Source organism: Panthera tigris, chromosome A1 (genome assembly GCF_018350195.1).
Source record: "Panthera tigris isolate Pti1 chromosome A1, P.tigris_Pti1_mat1.1, whole genome shotgun sequence".
Classification (NCBI taxonomy): domain Eukaryota; kingdom Metazoa; phylum Chordata; class Mammalia; order Carnivora; family Felidae; genus Panthera; species Panthera tigris.
The window spans coordinates 50,676,408-50,701,538 of NC_056660.1; the positions used below are offsets into that span (position 1 = coordinate 50,676,408).

General features: G+C 35.6%; 1 protein-coding gene across 13 annotated transcripts in view; it reads right to left on the reverse strand.

Annotated features, from left to right (window-relative positions):
* The window catches only part of MYCBP2 (MYC binding protein 2), a 283,680-nt gene that overhangs the window by 29,300 nt on the left and 229,249 nt on the right, over positions 1–25,131 (reverse strand). For 11 of the 13 annotated variants that reach the window (XM_042978630.1, XM_042978658.1, XM_042978633.1 and 8 more), the window contains 13 exons: positions 18,526–20,169; positions 17,474–17,643; positions 16,475–16,719; positions 14,284–14,451; positions 9,551–9,708; positions 8,209–8,408; positions 7,203–7,352; positions 6,093–6,253; positions 4,895–5,051; positions 4,469–4,693; positions 1,995–2,060; positions 466–705; positions 51–149 (listed from right to left, as the gene is read on the reverse strand). In XM_042978630.1, coding sequence (XP_042834564.1) covers positions 51–149; positions 466–705; positions 1,995–2,060; positions 4,469–4,693; positions 4,895–5,051; positions 6,093–6,253; positions 7,203–7,352; positions 8,209–8,408; positions 9,551–9,708; positions 14,284–14,451; positions 16,475–16,719; positions 17,474–17,643; positions 18,526–20,169 — 3,683 coding nt within the window. The remainder of the gene's footprint in view (positions 1–50; positions 150–465; positions 706–1,994; positions 2,061–4,468; positions 4,694–4,894; positions 5,052–6,092; positions 6,254–7,202; positions 7,353–8,208; positions 8,409–9,550; positions 9,709–14,283; positions 14,452–16,474; positions 16,720–17,473; positions 17,644–18,525; positions 20,170–25,131) is intronic. The other 2 variants (XM_042978683.1, XM_042978596.1) reach the window with 1 other exon arrangement.

The following is a 25,131-nucleotide window of genomic DNA, read 5'->3' on the forward strand; positions in this document are numbered from 1 at the left end:
AAAAGAAAATGAAAAACGGAAGTAAATATTTTTAGAATACAAATAAATACATTGTATACTTTTTCCTCTCCTTCAGGTGATGACAATAGTGCTTTTTCCTCTTGCTCTGGTGTAGGCTCAGCATCTCCAGAGATGAGCTTTCCAAATACCTGATAAAGACAGAAATGTGAGAAGGAATCAATGGCAGTAATTACTAGTGTGAAACCTAAAGGATGCATGAGCTAATACTGCAGGTTTTATAATATTACTATGCTGTTCTTGCTATACGCTACTACTTTTAAGAATTAATGAATGCAAAATGAAACATAGGAGTTTAGGGCTAGGAGAAGAAGAGAAAATGGGTCATATGTTTGCCAGCCATCTCTAACAAGCTTTACAAAGTATTCTGTTACCCTTTGGTATCAGCATTGCAGAAGATATGATTTCAGTGTATCGTGTGCTAGAACCTGGAGTGAGGACACTCACCTGAGACGTAATAAGTCTGAACACTCGCAGAGTCTCGGCTTCACAGTTCCTTTGCTGGGCCACGCTGGCTGAAATCTGGCCAGCAATTTTTGTGCTTTCGCCATCCTTCCAGCCCAGGACTTTTACTTGTCGAACTCTCAGTGTATTTTCTGGGCCCTTTAATTCAATCTTGATGATGTGATTATCCCCTCCTGGAAGTTCGCTTGTTACCCAACCAATGTGCCTAGAATCCAGATCAACCTAGCAAACAGAAAAGGGACAGAAACCTGATACAGCCATATCACTCTCTTATCAAGGTCCTAGACTTAGCGCTAATAACTGCAAGCTCAAATAACAAAGACTTGTACGGAGACTAAGGTTTACTGTGTTATTTCACACTGACTATCTTACTTAAGCCTAGTGAGGATAAGTAATACTACAGTAGCTATTATACAGGTGAAGTGAGGTTAACCCAGGTTGAAGGATTCTCAGTAAGACATGGAGCTGAGAATTAAAATACAGGTCTGATTACTTTCCATGCACAAGTTATGTTAAGTAAAATCATTAAAACAATTCATGTGACTGTCCTTTCCCTAATCTGACTGAGGAGAAATACAAGATCAGCACGAGGTCCTGTTTTGTGCATCTTCACATTTAACCACCATTTAAAGATAACCATGTTTTGTTGTTTTTTAAAGATAGATAAGCATATTTGATGTGCAGTTACTTAATATGTTCTGCTTCTGAAGAAAAATTATATAATAGGTAACTGCATATTTGTGATTCCTGATTTCACTGAAAATGTAACTTTTCAAGGATTAAATTTCAATGCACTATGAAATGGTTTTTGACACTATTCACTTGATAAAATGAAAACATTAATTGATAATGTCAATTTTCTAGAAAAATCATTAAGCATAAATACTATCTCACTGAACAGAAGTATTTCCCCAAATTCTTTTAGCCTTTTAAACAAAATTTATTATTTGTTTAATCCAAAATTTCAATTTATTCTTTCAATATGATTTGAAAAACAAAACAAGTAGTCAACATATATGGGATAACCGCTTTGATAAAGTTTCACTAACACAAGTGAGTTTATATAGAATGCCCAAATACAACCTAACTTGTTTCTAAAGTTCATTTGTAAATTGACTTGCAGCCTGGATTTAGTTGCACTGTTGTGATAGATTTTCAGGCTAGAGGACAACAATCTACATTTTAACCTGAAGTGTAGGTGTTAATTGTGAATGGGATTTGTGATGCATTTTATGGTGCCCTGAATCTTTCTTTGTAAGGGAGCAGGAGGCAGAGTAGAGGACTGTAGGTATAGTATAATCGATCGTGACAGGAGAGCATTTAGGACACTATCGGCTATTAGCACAGAGATGGTTGTAAATGTTCCTGTATCTGGACTATTTGTCGGTTCAGTGTTTTGTAAACAGATGAGTTCCTAGAATACTTTGGTAGCATGCCGAAATTAGAATTTAACAGAGGAGGCTGAGAAGAATTTCTCTCTAGGTAACATTTAATGACAAAATTTTAATTACCTGTTTTATTCTGCACAAATCTTCTACTGCTTTGCCAGTTAAGAAGGTCATTGAGGTAACTTTATTCTAAAACAGACAATGCATAACAATTATTCTTCCATATTCCTGCTACTGAATTTATAATGATTTCTTACAGCCTACTGATATCACATCAACTCTTCTGTATGTCTGTCATGGATTCTTCCTAACTGATCTCACTCCATCTGCCCAACCAACCACATTCTTTTTTTTTTTTTTTAATTTTTTAATGTTTATTTATTTTTTGAGAGAGAGAGAGACAGAGTATGAGTGGGGGAGGGGCAGAGAGAGAGAGAGGGAGACACAGAATCTGAAGCAGCCTCCAGGCTCTGAGCTGTCAGCACACAGCCCAACGTGGGGCTCGAACCCACAAGCTGTGAGATCATGACCTGAGCCGAAGTCAGATGCTTAACTGACTGGGCCACCCAGGTCAGGTGCTCCCCCTGCCCCTCAAGCAACCACATTCTTACAACTCCAGTCTTGTCTCGTTCTCACAAATTCTACCTTCAGTCTCCATGGGCTCTGAAAGAAAAGCTTGGCATTCCTTCTTTCTATCCAAAGTCTAAAGATTTAAATTCTATCTCTATCATGAGACTTTCCAACAACTCTGCTTTCACTCTTGTCTCCACTCCCTAACAAACACTCTTGACTATCACAATGTACCAAGACTGTCTTACAGCCTTGGAGAAGGACATATGAGAATGATGGGTTCTGTCCTCTTGACACACTAGGGAAGGAGCATTAGCAAACAAAATAAATGTCAAACAGAAGTTCAGTGTCATTAGGTACCAAAAAGATCATGCTAGTACTAGAGCCAGAGACCTTAAGGTTGAATAAGCTTTATGCAAAGCACATCAGGAAACAGATTAACACATTAATTCCTTGGAGCATTGCATACTTTAAGCGCTCTAGGTCGATGCAATTCAAACAACTGCCATGTATAAGGCACTGGTGGTAAGACAGGCTGGGGATACACAGGTACATAAGCCTCAAGGATACACAGAACTTAGAGGAGGTTTCTTAAAAGGAAAGCACATGTCAGCTTATCTACTGGGGATTTTAAAATGAATATTGCTATGATTATCTCCCTAAAAGGGAAAATTGTCAAACTGATTGGAATCATTGTTCTGAGGGAGAGTATGTCCTGGCTTAAAATATACCATGAGTCAAAGATAACTTTGTACTGAACAGTAAGTTCTAGCTAGAAAAATGTTTTGATTTATTACACCTGACTTTCTAGTAAGATAAAGTACTTGTACAAACTGAAACTCTTGGCTCTGAAAAGGAGGTACGCTTATATTAGCTACGCCCCTTCTTCTTATTCACCGCCACGGAAGCACTGCAGCTGCACTTATGGACAGGAGTTGGGGGTGGCTGCAGATGGCGAGGAGTGTTCTGACTGCAGACTGGGCTTCTCAGGCTGGCATTCTATCGAGGCTACCCAAGACCCAACCCCATCACTCTGTCTTCCTGGGAAAGGAAATGTGTGAATGGGATAGGAGCAGCTTGGCAACAGTCAGAGGGGAGTTATAATACTGTATCTGTTAGCAAGCCACATCCATTCTTTTTTCTTTTTTAAATTTTTACTTAAAATTTTTTTTGATGTTTATTTTTGAGAGAGAGAGAGAGAGTGACAGAAAGTGAATGGGGGAGGGGCAGAGAGAGGGAGACACAGAATCTGAAGCAGGCTCTGAAGCAAGCCACATCCATTCTGAGGGAAAAAACTCTAAGGAGTATCCTTCCCCAGGAATGGGGGGAGAAGCACGTGAGTTTGGCAGCTGGTATCTTCTTGGTTCTTAACACTCAAGTAAACAGGACTCTTTTCCCATTATTTAGTGCCTTTTGTAAAGGAGTGCTTAATTCAGTTGAAACATGTGAACAGGCTAGTGCTAGGGAGAATACAAATTATGATCATTTAGGTTAGTCTAGAAACCCCACCACCATCGTCAAGACAGCTAAGGGTGAAGGCTAGAAATTGAAAGCTAATTACATGATAAGTCAAAGTGTATTCAGTGCCATCAGAGTAATAGAAAGAAGAATGTAGAGAAGGGAAAGAATAACTTTTATAGAAGAGGTACCGGGGAGAAGATTTCTCTGCTGGTCTTTTGAGATTTTGGGAGAATCTGATAGGCAGAGTTTAAGGGGAGGACTTCCAGGCCAAGAGAATAGCTTAAACAAGGGGATGGAGGTAGGCAATTACAGAGGAGACATTTATTCTGCTTAGCTGTAGCCAGGATGTATTTGTAATCACACCTCTTTTTAGAACTGGTATTCCATAGTGCCCCTAGTCCTATTAATCTGTTTTTAGACGTAAGATTTACTTGGGAAATATAAAAATGCTGTTTGGTCAGGGAAATTCCACATGAAAATCTTTTTGCTAAACTTAGAAGGATAGGGCATGGTAACTGAAGGTCTGAAAAGAACTAATGAGCCACAAATTAAGTTTTCTTTCTTACCCCTAGATCTCGGGAATTATCCACATGGACAGATACATAGCGGGCATTGATTCCTTTTACACAGTTGATGGTGATGTTCTTAGTTTTGTTTTTATCCTCATCTCCTGATTCCCAAAAGGTTTCCGTAGAACCATCTGTCAAACTGCCAATCATGGCAGGTCGGCTTGAAGTTTTTATGTCAACAATGCTGGTTAAGTCCTTTAAGCACATTACTATGCACAATTCCTACCAGAAACAAATGTTTTCACATTATTACATGTTTTAGATTATTACAACACTGAAATGGAAATCTTTCACGATAATAAAACAAAAGATGTGAGGTAAGAAATGAAATGAATCAAACTGTTTATGAGTGACTTTCAGTTTCTGCTTGTATACATCGTTGAATATTAACAGGGTAACACAGGACAACTTTCAATGACTGACCTGACTCATCGCTTCAAAGCCAGACTGGATACTGATGCTAAAACTTTCTTCACTGTCTCCATCATCTGATTTTGACAGAATATTGTTAATGTGATGAAAGACATTACTCTGATGGAGGAACTGGTGATCAGATTGCTTGAATTTCAGACTCCAGCACCTAAAAAGGTATAAGCAAGGTATTAAATAATTCCTAAGGAATTCCTGGGAAAGCACTCTGTAGTTAAGATTTTTTAAAATCTTAATATTCTAGGGAAAAAACAGAAATAGAAAAAAAATCAGGGAATAGTATCACCGCCTTTTTGTGAGCAATAAAGGTAATTTCTTTGGAATAGGGTAAGACCTAAGGAAAGTTCACTCATTCTACATATAGAAAAACTGGATACATGAACGTCAAGGGTACAGAAGCAAAAAAGGTAATAAATCAATCTTGCAGACAGACAAGTGTGACCTCAACCAAAACAAGCCTCTCAAATTTATTAGTGTTACAATTCTATACTAATTCATCAGAGTTATATATACTCTGATATATAACACATCCTGTACTTCAAAAATCTTTTTAGGAGGAATCACAATCTCCCCTCTACCAGTCTTTAGGGATGTGGGTAGCCAAAATTCACTCCAACAATCTACAGTTTATAAAAACCAGTGGAGCATTTTTTATACGTGTGGTCCAGTGTGAAGATCTGATGACAAGGTTCACAATGTAGAAGTAATGTGAAAATCGCAGCAGTCTCAGACTTAAAAGTAGGTAATGTTCCTCAAGGTAGTTTTAGGCTACCTTACATATAACAGAGGTTTCACTTTTCTTAAAATTCTCTTCAATTCAAAAACCTATTTTGATTTCTGTTTCTGAGATTTCATTCTCCTTCTCCCTTTTGTGACAGTTAAGATTGCTACTCTTGGGTAGCACTGAGACAAGTTACTTGAGATAGAAGAGGGGCAAAAGTGAGGAAAACTGTTACAGACTGGGCTAATTTAGAGCACTAAGTAATGTATTATCCTCGTTTTACAGAGGGGCAAACAGGTGTGAGCCAAGGAGGAAATTCCAGATTAAGACAGTAATGAGGGAAGCACCATTCACATAATGTAGAGATTCTTTGTATCTTAGTATTTAAAAGGTGTTTTGAGCATCTCGAGCTTTGAATACTACATAAAATCTCTTCTCCAACATACCCAGAATACTGAGATATACAATTACCTTAGGGCCATTTGCTGTAATGAACTGCCACTGGGGAGAGACATCATAAGATCGGAGATAGTTTGAAGTAAGCGGTGAAATGTGTGTGGTAAAGGATGAGCGGCTTCACCCGCAATCACTATATCTGAGAGTGGATGTTCGCATACTCTCGTGTCTTTCTCCTAAGACAGAAATTGAAAGCAGGTTGATCAGTCTGTATGCTGGAAGGAACTTTCCCCACAAAAAAATATGTGTACTTAAAAGTGTTATGTATACTTTAAAGACAGTCATGTAACAGAAATGTAAACAATAAAACCAAAATCAAAGTATACCCAAAACACACATTCAGATTAACTAATTATGTTTGTATTATCTTTTAGGGAAAAAGTGATGCAGTCACTCATAAATAAAATCACCAACCGAATACTGTATCTGTATCAATTTTAGTGTGCTCACAATCTCCTAGCAGGGTAACTCTGAACGTGTATGCAGGAACTAAGTCTCACCCAAACTGCTGACCCACAGAGTTGTCAGCCAATAGGAAACTGTTTTCATCCATTGAGTTTTAGGGTGGTCTGTTATGCAGGAATATTTAGTTGTGAAAGGTGTGAAACAATCTCACACTGTAATTGTGGATTTTTTTTTTCCCTCTTTTTCCTTGCAGTTCTGTCAATTTTTACTTAATAGTTTTAAGGCTATATGATTAGATACATACATGTTTAGAAAATGATTTTTGTAGAAACCATTTTCATCCCTACTAATAATTTCGTCTTAAGAGCTATAACAACTTTCATGTCCCTACAGATTATCACTTTCACTCTCTGCCAACTTATAGCAATGTTGTAGAGTAGACAGATATTCTCTATAATAATGTTGCCCTGTTTACCTGTCTTATACAGTACTATAACAGTATACATCTTTCAGTTCATTGCTTCATGACAATAGTATTTAGGGAGGAATCAGTCACTAAGTATAGTGACTATGTTGCTCAATAGCACTGAAATTTTATTCTTGCCTTTTAGCTTATATAATCTGTGTATGAACTCATGCATATTATTATAGGATCTGAAGGTGGTCCTACTCTTCTATAAAAATATAGACAAATTTAAAAAACCCAAAAATCTCACTTACTTGTTCTGCATTTTCTTTGTTTGTTTTATTTTCCTCATCCTCTTCTTCCTCTGGTTCCACTGGAGCAGGAGTCAATGATGCCACAAAATGCCACAGAATATCATGTAGAGAAGTCGTCTGGATGACATTACACAGAAGCCAGTTGAAAGCCTGAATAAATGAAGGTTAAATGAGTCAAAGATAAAAAAAAAAGGTGGGACTAAAAACTGCAGAACCCTCCTTACTCAGAAACAAAATATCTCCACTAAGTGTTTCAAGGAAAGATACTAAAAACATCTGACCTTCATTTCATTAAAAACACAATGAACTTGAAATAGTCAATAATTTTGGTCCGGATTAAAAACATAATAGGGAAAATAATATCTATAAAATGTAATACAGAAATATTTTTTCAAACCACTTTTTATTTCAAACTTTCATCTTCATATTAATTTGCTGAAGCACATTTTTCCCCAACTTGTACTTCGGATAAACAGCTTTTTTTTCAAGCTCTACCAAGCTATCATTAACTTAAATATATTTATATTGTTCCCATTAATCAAGTGGCAGGTTATTTATTATTATGCCCATGACAAAGACAAAAGATTTACTATACATAAAAATACAACATCTAGCGATCCTGTCATTTCCAGAGGATAGACTCAGAAAAATTATTACGGTTAAATTTATAACTGAAAAGCTCTACTTTTCATCCCCTTTTCATGATTCTTTTAACTGAAATGACATCATCATTACAAAAGCTTTTTAAAAAGACATTCATAGCTTTCAAATAATAAAGCAGTGCAGAAATAAATTTCTTTAGAGTGCTTAAAGATGGATCTCTAAATTCATTTATATTCATGAACATAAGAGTTTAATTTTGATGTGAACATTTGATATTTTCGATTGGCTAATGTCTCTTAATTTTTGGAAATTTCTGTTGGATAGAAAAGTAACATCATTAAATAGAATCATCAAACGATTTGTATGGTCAAGGAATCAATAACCCCATTTAATGTATTCATACCTCCATAGCAAAAACTCGGCAAGCAGATTTCCTTAGGGCCTGTTTCATTGCTATTTCAAGACCTTCTAGATCATGATGTTGTATAACAAAAGCCAAAACTGGCCACTGGAAATTTCGTTCTCCTTTGGAAAGAGAGCTGTGGGCTGAGATTAGCCGGGAAAGCTCAGGAGATGGATGTCTCAAGAGGGAAGAACCAACTTCTATTTATTGGAAAAAAAAGAAAAAATAACTTTCATAGGCAATATATACAATGAACATATTTACAATGTTATTAAAGATAATAGTATCTAGCTGATTCATTACAGAATCTTTGAAGCTTTTTGTTTTGTTTTCACATGTGACACAAATCATAACCTCAATTTTTACTGAGGCTGAGTAGGATTAAATATCTCACTTTCATAAAATCATATAGCTATTAAATTGTGGAGCTAAGTTTTAAATCAAGGGCTGAATCTAAAGTTCATGCTTTCTAAAATGCTCTAAAAGCTAACTGTATTTTTTTCCCCTAAATGGAATCTACAGAAGTTATAGAATCATCTGTCTATAAATATTAGACCAGATCTTCATTTTAGTTAAGTGGGCTACCTGATAAATCATCACCATGTTATCCTTTTCTCTTGGGTTTCTTTTTTTATTCTTGACACAGAATCAGGCAGCCCTGATTTGGAGCTGTTGATACCAACTAGTCCAGGTTGTCTAACTTTTTTACTGATTAAGAGCTACTTATGTCCCCAAATTATCTACTCAGAGAGGAAGCAGCTGCAAGGGGTATATATAAGCTTCTATTAGGAGTTGAGAATATAACTGTGAAAGTGTAAGTCACTGGAACTACTAGTTCACTGAAGCTTAGTGGAATAGCTCATGACAGCAACATTAACAAGTAAGATTTTAAAGGTCAATTTATTCTTGAATAATCAATCACTGGATGGTCTCTAAGTGTGTCTTTCAACTGAAATTGAAAACTTAGAGAGGCACAATTATAGCTTCATAAAAGGAACGTCAACCACGATTTAAAATTAATCCATTTCTGGGGCGCCTGGGTGGCTCAGTCAGTTAAGTCTGATGTTGACTCTTGATCTTGGCTCAGGTCACGACCTCAGTTTGTGAGTTAGAGCCCTGCATTGGGCTCTGTGCTGGTAGCATGGAGCCTGCTTGGGATTCTGTCTTTCCTTCTCTGTTCCCTTCCCCCTCTCATGTGCTCTCTTCTCTCATGCATGTTCTCTCTCAAAATAAATAAACTTAAAAAAACTAATCCATTTCCTTTCAAAAACTAGATGTTAAAAAATACCTGCAAACAAAATCATGTGGATCACTGAATCTTCCTTTTTATCTTTATACTTACCAGTGTCTCCACTGTTAACTCTTCTTCTAGGAATGGCTTTAACTCGTGCAGGTAAAATGGAGTGTTGTTTATCATATTCAGAAGCAACAACTGAGTATGATCTTTGGAAGACAGTTCTCTTTGCAAGATCAGTATCAGTTATGGGACTAGTTTCCAAACTGTAGACAGAAGATGATGACAGGTAAAAACAGGAGAAAAAGTGAATAAAGTGAAACTATATTCACTTTATGACAGTGTAGTCAAATATATGAACCTACCTCTCATGTGGAAAAACACAAATTCAAAGCCAACTTGACAATTTCTCTTTAAATCACCATTTGATCTTTCCAAAAGCATTAACATTTTGATTGATTTTAGAATTGCATCTTAAAAGTTTTGGTTTTCTTAAATCTACTTTGCATTTTTACATGAAAAAGAAGAAAAAGGCATTGAATGTGCTAAACTCCTTTCAGAATCACAACATTGTGGTAGAAGTTATCTGTCACGATATTCAGGAAAACCAGGCAGATATATTTGTGAGAGCACTGAGTAGAAAGAAAATGGATCTGTACATACAGAAACCTAATAAAATGGAAAGTGAAACAGTTCAATGTTCTCTCTGTACTTGAGTGCTCAATTAGGTTTCTCATTCTTGGGAAGTGGTGTCCAAAGACTTTTCAACAGCATGGCCATACTAAGTTCAACAAAAGGTAACAAACGGATTTTTGGCATACAGTTATACAGACATTCTAGAAGAATTCAATGATTTTCACTCAGGTTTAAGTAAACTAAAATTTTTTCTATTTACTATAGCAACATTAAAAAATTCTTGAAGAAAATTATACAGTTTAAAGTGTAAAAAAAATTTTTGAAGAGTTATTAATATGGTTATATATTTTCCTTTACTGAGGCATTTTATAAAAAAAAGAAATACCTTCCTTTACCTCCTAAGACAAATTTACAAGCTATTGTTTTCAATGTATTCTTTTTCCTGTTACTTCTTTCCAAACAGGGACATTTGTGCTTACTGGGAGTTCTGCGTTTCTTTTCCCCCATTCAAGCCAGGTTTGAATGCCTATGTTCCTCAGTAAAGCTTATACATTTTCTAGGAAGTAGCTAACTCCCTCCCTGGCTGTTTTCTTCACTCACCACCTCTTTAAGTGTATGTACACTCTCATTTGAACAGGCTATAAATACTGTATATAACCCATGGGGGTAAATGTACCTGGACGTCAGCTTGGGCCAACAGCTTCCAGAATGACCAGAGAATAGGGATATGTTAATTTTAATTCACCTTATAAATGGTGTTACTATAAAATTCAAGACATTTATTATGCTTTCAGAGGAAGTTTATCCAACAACTTGGAAAAAAAAAAGGATTGTTATATAACCTAAAAAAATAACGACTCGTTCTTATAAAAATGATCATGCCTATGAAAAAAAATTCAAGCAACACAAGAAAACCAAAAGGAAGTGAAGATGACCATTAACAACGGTGGCTACTTTGCATCAGGTAATTCCTTGTTGTGGAGGGCTGTCTTGTGTACTGTAGGATGTTTAGCAACATTCTTGACTTCTACACACTAGGATGCCCGTTGAAATAGCCCAGTTATGACAAGCAAAAATGTTCAGATGTCACCTGAGAGGAAAAACCACCCCCTTACCCCTCACTGAGAACCACTGATTTAATGCAGTCATTATTCATCAACTTTTGTAACAGCTTGAGTTGGTCAAGACTTTTTAAAAGAATAGCTCAAAAATGCTATATTCCTGAATTACCATATGCTTAAAATTTCTCAACCTGGCTGAATAGAAACACTTGAATCAGTTTCTTTTATTTAAGATTTTATGAAAATTACCCTTATGTGTAAAGTATATATAGTCTTTTAAACATGCTTTTTAGAATATGCATTTGATTCCTTTGATTAATCCACAATTTAGTTCTAAGATTCCCAAGATCTTTTATATTGCAGTTTGTCTGACTGGGTAAAATTTTTAAGGTAGTATTTTCTTTCTTTTGAAGAAAGAGACATTATTTCACTTTTTTTTCATTCAAAATTGTTATACAGAAGTCTGAATTCAGTCTAACTTTTCCCTTTGCAAGATGACTTCTTTTTGTTTTTAAGTTTATTTATTTATTTTAAGAGAGACAGAGGGTGTGAAAGGGGAGGGACAGAGAAAGAGAGGGAGAGGGAGAATCCCAAGCAGGCTTTGTGCTGCCAGAGCAGTGCCCGATGCAGGGCTCGAACCCACAAATGGTGAGATCATGACCTGAGCTATAATCAAGAGTTAGAAGCTTGATCAACTGAGCTACCCAGGTGCCCTGCCATTTGAAGTTGTTATACAGAAGTCCAAATTCAGTCTAACTTTTCCTTTTACAAGATGACTTCTTTTTCTGTGCTCAGTTACTTGAAAACTTCTAGTGTTTTTTTTCTTCATATTTCAATAACTTAAGCTATTTTTTTTCAACCTAAGCTATTTCTCATGGTTACCTGCTATAAAAATTTCCTTTTAGTCTGGAAATTCAATATTTTATTATTTTGGAAATTTTTTCTTATATTATAGCTTTAGATACATTTTCTTTTTTTAAATTTTTTAAATGTTTTGATTTATTTTTGAGACAGAGAGAGACAGAGCATGAGCAGGGGAGGGGCAGAGAGAGAGGGAGACACAGAATCTGAAGCAGGCTCCAGGCTCTGAGCTGTCAGCACAGAGCCTGATGCAGACCGCAAGATCATGACCTGAGCTGAAGTCGGACACTCAACCGACTGAGCCAACCAGGCGCCCCAATACATTTTCAATTTTATTGATTGGTTTTTCTACTTTAAAGATACCATTTGAATTGTCCTGTTTCCATACCTGTTATCTTCTTTCTAACTGCTATAATTTCTTTGTTTTTTTACTTTTTACTCACTGTGATTATCTCAAACTTTTTCTTCATGTCCATCATTCAATTTACTCTTCTAAACTTTTCTAATTTATTAGTCTTACAATGGTGTTCATTTGGTCTTCAGTCTGTCCTCTTAGCTCTGTGATATCTCCTTTTTACTCATTCTGCTTTTTATCTCATTCTCATACTGTTTCATTAAACTTATGTCATTATCACGTTTCTCGGTACTAGAGTACTTACAGAAACGTTCTTTTTTTCCTTGAGAGAGTTTTCTTTCATATTGGGTTCTTCATCTGACTTTCATTACATACTATCTATTTTACTTTTGGTAATATTTTAAGGGGGCAGATCTGTCTAGGTCTTCTGTTTGTTCTGATAAAGTATCGGTGGATTTCCCGAGACTTCCTTTTCCACACTATTTGATACCAATTTTTTTTTCTCTCCCAGAGATAACTTGAGATTTTATTGCATCCTCTATACCAGGAACCATCCCACTGAGTGCATGTTTATACCATTTCTGCGCAGCATTCCCTGGCACCTTAGATTGTTGCTTTGCTTCAGCATGGAGCTCTGGGAAATAGGATTCCCTAGATTTCCACTTTCTTCTGTGACACTAGTGATACTAGGGGCTTCTATGCTAAAGGAATTTACTTTGACTATGATATTCTACGATACACAGAATATTCTATGATAGTCTAAGATACATGGAACCTTCATTTAATTGTCTTTACCTAGAAGTTTACGCCACTTGATTTTGATCCTGAAGAGTAATAATAACCCAACGAATCACATTTATCAGACTAGTCTCAAAATGGTTTCTAATTCTTAAAAAAAAATCTATCTCCTTTAGAGATACTTTATTATCTTTATAGATATAAAAGGCTATACTGTACTCTTTGGAGAAAACTTCAAAAGCAGCTAAAAAAAACCTCTGATGAATAATCCACACAGTTGGAGGGAAATATTACAAGTATTTTCAGCGGAAGATATATTCATTTGGATATATAAGTTCTATTGTGTGTATTAAAATATCCACTATATTAGTTTATATTCATAACCATACAGTATTAACACAGTGGCATATCTTAATAAGCATATTCTTTCTTCCTTCAGCAAATGTCTTCCTTTCCAATAATAATGTGTTTGCAATTACTCATGCCTGATATCTTGATGCTATACTAAACTTATCCTTTTTCAGTTAGCCACGCTGATTTTTCCTATCAAGTATTTCTTTTATCCATCTTTTTTCCCCATAATCATTGCTAACACAATCCAGCTTCACACAGTTAGTGGAAATCTTTGACTAAATTTATCAGCTTCTCAATTGACACTGTGAGACTATCCTTGCATTTTTATCACATGGTTCCTCCTCCAAAAAGTTGCGGTGGTACCCGAATTCCCTCTGCATTATATTTAGATGCTTCTAGTCAGTTTTCAGGAGGGTCTTTGCACTGATGCTACCATAGCTAAGTGAGGGGGAGGAGAACACTGCATGCAATAATCCAGGAAGTTCAAGATTTATTTTTGGTGCTACCTCTTCCGTGAAACCTAAAGGCACTGCCTCAAAGTGACCTTTCTCTAGTCTGACTTACTACGGCACTACATGATACAATATATAATGGAACCTTTTACTTCATTTAGTTGATCTTTTCTCTCCAACTAGTCTGCCTCTGCTGTCAAGGACTATGCCTCATTCATGTATGTATGCTTTTTCTTACTGCTCTAATAGTTAGCAGAGCTGACTTAATGTCTTTCCTGAGATGGACAGATATATAAAAGAACTTCTAAAGCATTCTTTTCTAGTTCAGTCTTTCTCCCACCACCAAACACTGGCTATTCAACAGAGAGGAGAGAAGTGAAATACCTTGGTGGCATAGATTTCATATTGCTCTCTGGCTCTTCAAACACATTAGGACTTGCATCAGGTGTTACGGATATGTATGGGGCAGGTACAGATGTTGAACGTAGATATCTCATTTCATCCTGGAACAGGTTGTCATCTTGATAGCCCACAAAGTTTTCGTGATGATGCCTGCATTAAATTAAACCCAGTAACTTCAAGTATGATGGCACCATAGATATTTTTCATTTTTAATCTCTTTCATAAAAGAAAAGTAGCACATGTAATTCTATAAGGGTAAAGTATTAAAATAATTATAGATATAAGTAGGAGGAAATAAAAGTCTGACAATTTCACACATACATATTCTAGGTGCCACAAATAGGTCAAATCCAAAATTGAATTCATTTTCTTTCCTTTTGAGAACTTTCCAACCTCTGGTATCTTGATGAATGATCCCACCAACTAACTACCCAGGTGCCTAGGCCAAAGTACCTTGGTACTGTGGTAGGCCTGGTGCTCAACTGTGACCAGTCATTCATGCCTATGATTACTAGGCTTCCTCTCTGCTGACTCCATCATCGTTGCCTTGGTTCAGGCTCATGTCTCTTGAATGGGCTACTGAAATACAGCCAGTCACTTTTTTGGTAGGAAGATATGTAAGAGTCAAATTTGAGAAAAATTAGACCCAAGAAATGTTACATCGGGGGGTGGGGGTGGGTTGTGGGTGTCCATTTCCCAGAGGGCTAAAAATATAAAATCCATAATTATGGTAAAATGGCATTTTTGGTTTTTTACATGTTTTACAATTTGGTTCTTTCCTTTTCAAACTGGAACGAGTTGTTGACCTAGTCTATCTACTAAGTGGTCCGACTGAAGCTCTAGTCTCACATCCTCATTTTGTTTTTCATTCATTTTGTTAAAATAGTAATTACAAAATTAGAAAAAAAAAACACCCCGGTATAATTTTGCTATGGAGAGGGCAACACTGCCAAAAATGGAACTGTTGGTTAGCAAGCCATTCCTGTAGGCAATTTGTAGAAATCTTCATTCATCAGCTGTTGAAAAAAAACCCGAACCTCGTATATGAAAGGCCACTTACAATGTCAGGATATAATGTATGGAAGTATAGGTCATACAACTCAAGTCCAATATAGGAAATGGTATACAACAGGCTTCTCTCCACCTTCAGTCATGCCCTTTATGAAGTTTCCATGTTTGAAGCAGAGTGATAGTCTAACTGCAGATAAGTTCATATATTTCCCTGTTTGATATAACTGCAAATAAGTTCATATACTTCCCTGTTTGATATTCCTTAACTGTTCTTCTTGTCCATGGGATAAAATCCAACTTTAGTAGGGGCTACACAGCCCCATATTACCTGGTCTTAGGTAATCACTTCTAGGGTATTTCATCTGTTTCTCCTAGTGGCCAATGCTTTAACCAGCCTCTGATTCCTTAAATGTGTAATGCTATTTCATGTGTGTCTTCACACATGTGTTTTACTCTGAGGAGTCGCTGTCCTCCATCACCTACTTGATGGATTTCTATTTATCTTTTAAGACGGCTACAGTGTCAGATCCTCTGGGAGACCTTTCCCGATCTCCTTGGGAAGATTCAGGTAGTCTCCCTCTTTTATGCTCTAACAGCATCTCTTCATACTTCTATTATAGTACTCCTCACAAAATATCTTAAATGTTTTCTTTACATGTAGGTCTGTCTTTCCACAGAGTGTGAGCACACGGGAGTCAGGATTTTATTACATTCATCTTGGTGTCTTCAAAGTCTAGCACAAAGCTGATACCCAGCTAACTAACATTTAAATGCTAACAGAATGAATAATGTAAACAATGAACGATTTTGAGAGCAAATTGTTTCTTTCCACTTTAACATTCCCAGCTAGTAACAGACTGAAGTCAGCTTACCAAAAAGTAAAAGACAGCTAAAGTCGTATTTCCTAAGACATATTTTGTATTGATAATACAAATTGATATAGTACGTACATTTTTTTTTTTTAAATACTTACTACCATAAAGTGTGTACCCTACCAGTCGTATGTTGGTCAAGGCAATTCCGAAAATAAATTCCTGGTGGTCTCTTTATCGTATACAATAGATAATGCAGTGTGGGTATTCAGAGCAGGATATTAATCAACAATGGCTATTAATCCCAAGTGATTAAAAAAAAAAGAAAACCAACCACCAAGTTATATTACCTAGCTAATGTCTGTAAGTAGAGACAAGGCATTTTAACAGGAAGATCTTCAGAAATGCCCTCCTTCACGCTGGGAAGCTGAGACTGAAATGGCTTTGCAGGATGGTAACACAGAATGCTTGGCTCTGCGGCGCTGCTCAGGGACAGCAGGAACAGCGCGTTTGCTTTAATCACTTGGTGAGCTTCCATGGTGGGCAAGGCACGAGGAGTCTTGACTTGCATTGGCTTCCTCCTGGACTGTTTGACCTGGCGAAGAAAAATTTGTTGTAGTATTCAAATCATATTCAAATTTTCAATTTCTTAACCTAAATATTTTGAGTTTCTAATAAAAATTATTAAGCACTTATAGACCTATTTTAAAATAATAATAGTGATTACCAAAAAGAACATTCACTGTAAGCTTTTCCTGAACTGTCTGCAACTTTTATTTCAAACACAAACTATTTCTTTTCTTTCCTTGGGAAATCAAGAAAACCTAACTAGTAAAATCTAAATGTAATTATTTTTTTTAAAAAAGAGTAAATGTGTGTGTGTGTGTGTGTGTGTGTGTGTGTGTGTGTGTGTGTGTGTTCTGCAAATTTTTACTTGGGTGTGCTTCTAGTTTCCATGAGACCTACAGCATACTTAAGGATTAAGAAAAAGAGAGGGGGTAAAGAGAGGAAAAGGAAAAGGGTTCAGAGAGATAAAGGTGAAATGGAAAAGCAATGCATATGTGTAGAGTAATAATTAATAATAAAGAATTATATGGAAAACAATTACAAATAAGGCATATGTGCTGCATATGCATATGCATATCTTGACATATGCCAAGATACAATTTATTTTTGTAATTAAAAATAGCTAACCTAGTACAAATATTAGAATTGTATATCATTCCTATTATAAAAGCTGATCTTTAATATCAACTAGGTAGAATTATCTGATATAGTACGATAATTAAAAGGGATTTTTACAAGATTTTCTTATCATTAATAGTATCGTCAGAACCAAATAAAAATACCTTCTCCCTTGCAGCAGCCTGTTTTTCACGGAGGTATTTTTCTCTACAGCGATCACAGACTAGATACCAAGTGCTTCCTCCTATGCCACCATCACCACAGTTACCGGCCCATCCTCCACAAAAATGCCCAATGCTATTGTAACCTTGTCCACCAGCATACCGGCCACAACCTTCAAACAAGAGCAAAATTAACACTTGAAGTTCCCTTAACAATATGACACTTATATATGAATGACAGATTCACCTTCTCAAAGTAAGCAAAATATTGAAGCAGGTATCTCACTTTTTTTTCCCCCCCAGGCTGTTAACTGCATCAGAAAAATAGCATGTTTAGCAAAAAATGATTAAACAGTACCTAAAATACTGGAGACACTCTATACAGGTAGATGAAAAGAAATTTAAGATGTGGGTACATTTAGGCTTACTGACATATGCCAAGAAAATTGGACAAAATAAATATAAGATATTCTGTAAGAATGATATATTTTAAGGAACCTTGTATTTTATAAAACATTTCAGGTGTAATATGTAAAAAGACAAAAGGTTTAACCAAACTCCTAATAGGTGAATTTTGGAATACTCATCAAGTGTTATAGAAATCCTTGTATTTATCTAAAATACAATCTTCTGATTTAATAGTTGAGATCACTTCTATAGGAAAATGCTCGAGGAAATTAGTATAATCTAATTTGCAATTTTTATTAGGAAAATACTAAAATTGAAGGAGACCTAATACTGGGATATTTCCTATGTGTATGGACATGTCATTATTTCTTTTGTGTGAGACACCTTAATAGCACCCTTTGGGTCACATATAAAGCATTAAAAAAATCAAGTGTTTCCGAATGGGATACATTAAAACGCAATTGCACTAAATTACCACCTTACTGCTACAATTCCTTTAGCTGTTTTCCTCAACACCGATATTGATAATGCACTTTAAAGTTTCCCTGTACTCTAACATAAGTTATAGAGCAGCTCAAGTTAGAAGTTATTCAGTTCATTTTTTTTACACAAAGTACTTGTAATATATATTCAGTAATACTGTTTACCTGGGTGAGCCTGTCGCATGTGATAGGTAACGGGGTATGGATGGGATTCTCCACACAGCTCACAGATGGTGTCTTTCTCTGGTCCTCCGACTGCCAGCTGGGCCATCTCACCAAACAAATTACCCCTGGGCCGAACTTCTGTCTTTTCCTTTTTCTTTTTGTCTTTTTTGGCCTTCTTATTCTCTTTTTCACACTCTTTCTTTTTAAGGACTGCACAAGAACCAGGACTTGGAAAAATCATATTCTGGGAAGCTGCTTTGATAGTAGCCAAAGAGATGTCTTCCCAAAAAGCCACTAAATGTTGTAAAGTCAAAGGAAGAGGAGATTTGGACTTCATTGGGTGATGCATAGACATTTCGAAAGTGGCTTCGGTTTTCCCATCCTCACATTTTTCATGCAGAGGTGGTTCTTTAAGCATAGACAACACCTTATTTTTGTTGATACTACCCATTTTAGATATATCTGGTCCATGAGGTGCAATATTAAACATATTCAGTGCAGATGATATTTCCAACGAATGTCTATTTTTTAATTTGGTTTCCTTTTCTTCTGTAGGCTGTTGGCTGTTTAAACTATTTCTTATAGGAGCATGTTCTTTGGAAAGTTCAGGATTAAATTTTAAGAAAGAAGAACAAGCCATTGCATCGTGTACTATGCCTTCATGCCACAGGAAAGAGGCAAAGACTGCTCTGGCACACTCGGCCACGGAAGGGGACATGGCTTGCTTGGCCGGCTCTAAAGGTTTGGCTCCATCCCCTTTGAAGAGAAAGCTGGACTTTTCCTTTTTGGGCCTGGTGTGTCTGTTAGCACACTTTCGACTTATTTTGGGGGATGCTCTCATTTCCTGTTCATCTTTCAGTGGTGCTTTTCCTATGCTGAAATGAACTTTATTTGAACCTTCATCAACACTCTTAAATTCACTACCTTCATCACAGGTGCTATCCGTTAGACTATTTGTTTTTAAAGTACTTGAAGTGCAGACTTCGACCACCTCACTGTGAAGGTTTTCTTGTACCACGTGAGGAGAAGGAGCTCTATTTTCGGTTCCTGGGGAATCTTTAGAATCCTTTGGTACTGGTTTTGGTTTTGGTGATGTTGATCGTCCCCTTAATGGTTCTGTGAGGGGCATTTTCTTCTTGCGTAGGGTATCTGGGTCAAGTGTGTAAGAGTCTGATTTGGAACGTTCCCGAGGAGGATCAAGTTTAGTCTTAACAGGAGCAGTGCTTTTTTGAGGTAGATTTTTATCATGTGGTGAGGAGGAGCGCGGAGAACTAGCACCAGATGGGCTAGACCTATTGGCTGGGAGAGTCTTTGGCTTAGGAGATGATGACCGAGAACCTGGTCCTGGAGATTCAGCTCTAAAGCTAGAAGACACCCTCCCATCAGATTTTAGTGTCTGCAAGGTATTATGGTTGGGGGACAAGGACCTGCTATGAGAGTCTGACCTCAACTTTGCAGCATCAGATTTCAACATAAGGGATTCACTAGCTGACAAGCCTTCTGTACTCCTTGGCTTCTTCTGATCAGCAGTAGTCCGGCTCATACGTCCATCAGGTTTAAGTGATCTGCTGTGTTTGGAGGACAGTTCTGATTTTCCTGATGTAGAGAGTGGTCTAGAAGATGTTGAGATAGTTCCTCGGTCACCTGTATGGTCCATTTCATAGTGAAACTTGTTAATAAAATCGTAACTTAAAATTTAGCCACTAAACACTGAAATAAAAGCATAGCATGAATAAAAAATTCATGTTGTCATACACAAAAATACTTGAGGAATAAAGGAAGAAGGGAAAATGTTTCTCATAAAATTTCTATTGCATCATTATACAACCATTGCCACCAAAAACTATTTTCATGGATGCACAACAGACTGAATAAATAAAACCTATACATCAGTATGAATTCCATATCTGAATCTCAGCCCTGGTATAATAATTTGAATTTAAATTCAGGGACAGACTAGAAAGAAAACACAACTGTTTTTTTTGGAATAAGAAATTAAGAAAACCTATGTATTTTTCAATATAAAGTAGTCAAGCTAAATTTCCAGCAGAGTCCTATCTCACATCCTTATTAGGGTGATGGTATAGGTCTTACTGAATTGCAAAACTGAACTCATATAGATACATTTATTATTTTCAAGTACATAAATACAATTAGGCTAATAAAGAGCTGCTTAGAAAACCCTCCAATCGGAACTTATGGATTAGAACTTATGATATATGAAGGCCTGAAACTTACTATTTAATTACATACAGTTCAGGCAGTCTATTGCTTATAAACAGATTATATCCCAAAAGTTTATTTAGTTCATTAAGCTTAGCTGGTTAGAACTCAAGAGTTTGTGTCCTTTTGGAAAAAAAAAGAAATGGGAGGAACCTCAGAATCAGTAGTACAAGTCTGAATCATGGGACCTTGAAACAAGGAATCAGGAAAACAGAAAAAAAAAAAAAAACAGATAAAAAAATTCCCTCTTTCCTAGGCAAAGCACTAGCTATTTCTACAGGGTCGCCATTTGTTTCTGGCATTCTGCCCTCACGCAATGTGTCTCCTTCCTCATACTTTGCTTTGAGGCATCAGAGCCAAGTTGTCTTTGTCACCAGTAAGTAGTCACCCTACAACGTTACCTTTCTTCCCTGAAGTTTAAAAACTTCTACCTTTAATGCACGTAATATTAATTAGTTGTCAGAAGAAAAGTAATCTGATTAAAGTGATTCAAGTGGTATTAAAAACTGAAAATCCATAAACCTTGCTAGAAGTATTTTTATTTTTTGAAAAAGGCTACCTAGTAAATTGAGATGGTTGTCTTAACTAGTTTTATGTAGGTATTTCTCTCTCTCTCTCTTCTTTTGAAAAAGGAATGCAAACAAATTTGGATATGTAGGGAAATGTTTTTTGGCTGGCCTGTGTGTGTGTGTGCGCACACACGTGCAAGTGCACACATGTGTTTCTAGTATAGGCCAAGGCAATATTGCCACAGAATCTGCCCTTCTAATGGAAGGTCCGTTAAGGACTGGTATTTTTGTCTGTTACTCTCCATTGATACAATGTTAAGAACAGGTCCTGGAATATAGTATATGCTCAATAAATACTTTTTTCTTCTGCTATTCCCAAATTTCAGATCCTCTGAAAATCCACTTTTTGCAATTAGGACTCCTGAGGCCACAGGGCAAAGGTAACTAGCCACTGTGGTGTGAGAATCAGATGCTTACAAGTCAAGTAATTCTGTAGTAAGACCATGAAGTGTGGCAGCCTATCTAGGGCATATTAATAAACTGAATACTTAGTTTAACTGCAACATGTCAGTGTTCACAGTAATTGTTTTCATTCTTTGGATGAATAAAAATAACTATACTAAATATAATGCTCCTCAGTTTCTACAGTTCCTTATCATTCTATCATGAATTTCATTTATCATATGTAGTATATGTTCTTTTTATAAAAGCAGTATAAGAGATTGGGCTAATTTGAGGGAAAAGTCATGGAAAAAAATCACAATATAGAAAAAAAATCCTAGATACTGATACTGTCTTAGGACCTAGAGCACAGATAAAAAGGTGTAACAATCCTGATAAATAATTACTCTCAAACTGCACAAAAGTAGTTTAACAAACTGCTGCTCATCTTATTGATCCAGAAATAGATCCACAGAGAAGTTTTATAAACAAATACACTGTATTTGGTAGAATTAAACATCAGTCTAGTCCTTTCCACTAATTTTTAATGTGTGATGTTTGGGGTCCTATTTTTTGTTGTTGTTATTAATCTGACAGCTGGAAGTGCTTTCACCATCACATTTATTTCAGAAGCTGAACCATAAAAATCAGTAAGTCTAGACAAATAAGTAGCCAGTAAATCTTTTACATTTGCCAGCCCTCTAAGAGATCAATTCATGAATTGAAAGAGGTTTGCTTTCTAAATCAATGGTGTACAATTCCTCATAAAGCGAAATCTCTGTGGCTGGCCGAACAATGAAATCTTATGAATATCAGGAACACCACTCGTCATATGTTGGCAAAAAATGTCTGCTATATAGAGAGGGTTGGAGAGTACAGGCACCTGTATACTTCATCTCTGTGCCTTTAGTGGTGGTGAATATTTTCTTAAGATCTCTAAGTGGTGATATCTGAATACCTTTTGGGAGTCCAAGTGCATAAATAATGCAGAATTATTTCTTCCTGAATTGTTAATTGCCAAATTATAAATAACTCCTCTTGAAAAACTTATTTTTCAAAATATATTTCATATATTTTTAAAATAAAATGTCAGGTTTGTTAAGTGTGTAGAACCATGTGCTAACTCATTAATGTTTATCTTCTTCATTTGGGTTTAAAACATTTTGGATCACTGGGTTCTATTCCTAAAACCAACACTATACTGTATGTTAAATAACTTAAATTTAAATAAAGAAATTAAAAAAAACCCAAAAAACCATTTTGTAGCATGTTGTATTACTAAAAATTGTCATGTTGTGGTTGCTTCAAAGATCAATAAATATAAACAAGTCAATCTAAAAATCTTTAGAGCACACATGATAACTTACACTCATCACTAAATTTAGTTTAATGATTGTAGTTATCATATGTAAGTTTAAGTGATAACAGGCAAAAATTGTTTAACCTCAATGGAATTCTGTAGAAAAATAATAAAAAACAGGATGGAAATTTAGCACATTCAAACAAATTAGTAAACATGTTAAAAACATTTAACATGTATTTACTCATTAATGCCGTTTATAATTTTTTCATACCCAAATCATGAATCATCAGGTTATATGTTACTATACTATAACTAAAATAGTACATTGTGCTATGCCATAATATATATCGGGTTTGACAACACTATATACTGTAGAGATCAGGGACTATAATCCTATTTATTATCCTATGAGACTACATACTATCACTATTAACTGTACAAAGGAGAAACGTAAAAATGTTTTACCCATTTCTAGGAAAAAGGAAAATTACTTGAAAAACTTATACATTAACCACTGGTGCAAAAATCAACTTGATAAAATTTTCTTAAAATACAGAATTTTGAGTTTAATTAAATATTAGTTTGAGACAAAAATAAGAGTAGGCACCTGTAGTTTTGTAATGAACCAAAAGCATATTTTTAAACTGCCTGAAATTTTATCAATTGTCATGGTAACTAAGAAAATACTATAAGGAAGACTCGATGCCAGACAGGAGAGGTAGGTTGATATCTATATATCTATATATCTATCCTGATAACTAAGTTAAACTAAAAAACTTCAACTTAATTATCAAAGTGTTTTGCATAAAAAACTTAAATAGAAAATGATTTTAACATTCCATAACAGAAAAAGGGGTTTAAGACTAAACCTGTCACGTAAGATACTATGTTCTTACAGATCACAATGTGCTTTACGCCTTATGTGTATATAACATCTTGTTTTGATAATGACTTTACAACTCCCCAAATCAGGCATTTCTTTCTATATACCTATTTTATTTTTAAAGATCTTATACAGGTTTGAAATTAAATAAAAGTAAATATTCAACCTATAGATATAATAAACATGCATGGCAATTAGGATAATTAATACTACAATACTGAATAGACACAACACAAATTACCCCAAATATCAAATTTTAAATAAAATGATAAACTTTAATCTTAAAAAATGGAATGGGATGGAAATGACTGAGGTGAACTAATAAAACTTCTTTATTGAAACCTCCCATGTTCATTACGAATGGCCCATCAGTGAATGCACGCATACCCACCCTTGAGTTTGTGAGACAGAGATGAGAGAGCAGAGGCAGGCCCAGCTACAGCATAATTTTTGTAAATGCGCTCACGAGAAGCAAGGTTGTGAGATGGAGATTCTATAGTGGAAAACATTGGCAAAGAAGCAGCACAGATTCAATGGAAAAAAAATTCAGCAGAGAACACAAGCAGAAACAAAGCATTTCAAATGGTATGCACAATCACCTTATTAAAAAGTTCATATTCTGCTAAATTTTTCAACAGGTTTATATTTCTCTAAAATTAAAACTGAACACAAAGGTCAAACTGGTTTAAATTAGTAAAGATAGCTCAAAATGCATTAAAAGCTAAGTAAGGCTCATTGCTCTCATAAATCAAAATTGAACATTTCTTTTAGACTAATATTTCTTTAACTCAGTTTTCTTTTCTTTGGTGCTCATTTACTTATAAATAAAAGTTTATAAGTAATTTTTTTTTTCTTTTGTAAATAGTGGGAGATACAGAAGCATTACTTACAGTTTAGCATAGCTACTGTCACCTGGTTTTCTGTATGGACACACGATTATGATTTTTCCAATATGTATGGAAACATATAGGGTTGACTACTTTTCTGAGTCCATTTTCAGTGGGCAATGTTAGTGCTACTCCCTATATTTTGTGTTTGTTCTGTAAAGCTTATTACTGAGATACCAAATTTTGTTTCATAAAAAGTTTTGCAACACAAACAAAGCAAAGAAAATTTACAAGTCACTGAAAAATGCTAGACACATTAATGATTTTACCATGCAGAAAATGAAGTACTTAAAATTATCTTTTTTTCAAATAATTAATAGAACCCCTAAATTGTAGTCTTTTCAAAGTTGTATGCTAAAA